This window comes from Mesitornis unicolor, unplaced genomic scaffold (assembly GCF_000695765.1).
Source record: "Mesitornis unicolor isolate BGI_N332 unplaced genomic scaffold, ASM69576v1 scaffold34949, whole genome shotgun sequence".
In the NCBI taxonomy this organism is placed as follows: Eukaryota; Metazoa; Chordata; class Aves; order Mesitornithiformes; family Mesitornithidae; genus Mesitornis; species Mesitornis unicolor.
In genome coordinates, this window is record NW_010209993.1 from 7,677 (window position 1) to 8,488 (window position 812).

The 812-nt window shown below is 62.1% G+C and overlaps 1 protein-coding gene across 1 annotated transcript in view; it reads left to right on the forward strand.

Moving 5' to 3' along the window:
- SEZ6 (seizure related 6 homolog (mouse)) overlaps nt 1-812 on the forward strand; it is a gene marked incomplete at its 3' end in the record, with an annotated part of 10,021 nt that overhangs the window by 7,438 nt on the left and 1,771 nt on the right. The window contains exons 4-5 of the mRNA XM_010193044.1: nt 184-376; nt 684-812. The exon at nt 684-812 is cut by the window's right edge and continues 69 nt beyond it. Coding sequence (XP_010191346.1) covers nt 184-376; nt 684-812 — 322 coding nt within the window. The remainder of the gene's footprint in view (nt 1-183; nt 377-683) is intronic.

Below are 812 nucleotides of genomic sequence, written 5' to 3' on the forward strand. Positions count from 1 at the left end.
CTGGGCCCTGCCACTCTTTGGGGGATGATTTATGGCGCTGCTAACCGTGTTTGAAAGGCGCTGCCCCGCGCAGACAAGCTCTGGTGCGCTATTGACCATGGACAAAGAGCCCGAGAACCAGCTCCTGAGCCAGGGTGATGCCAGGGCGATGCCAGGGTGGTGATGCCTGGCTGTCCCCCGCAGGTACAGAACATCAGCCTGGCTGAGGGGGAGACGCTGACCGTGGAGAGTGCGGGGGGCCTGGAGCCCACCCTCCTGGCCAATGAGTCCTTCCTGCAGCGGGGCCAGGTCATCCGCAGCTCTGCCAACCTCCTCACCCTCCGCTTCCAGAGCCCTCGGCCTCCCAGCCCTGGCTCCTACTGCTTCCACTACCAAGGTATGGGGCCAGCACGATCCCCCCGGTACCCCTTAGGGGCTCCTCCACCAGCATGGCGCCAATTCAGAGCGTGGTGATACACAGCAGAGTTTACCTGTACCGCTGGTGGGTTAAACGGGCACCGACATTAATGGAGAGTTAATTGGCGTGAGCAATTATGGGCTCATTTAGTGTAATTACCAGCAGCGATAGGCACTGCATCAAACAGCCCTGCAGCACCCAGGTGCTCCCGGGGGCCTGGATGTGGCACGGGCTGGGGTCTCAGGGGAGTCCATCTTCACCCCAAAATGCCATCTCCTGCCCCCAGCCTACCTATTGAGCTGTCCCTTCCCGGCACGGCCAGCTTTCGGGGAGGTTTCAGTCAGTAGCCTGCATCCTGGCGGAGATGCTCGCTTCCGCTGCGCCACTGGCTACCAACTGCAGGGCGCTCGCCGGC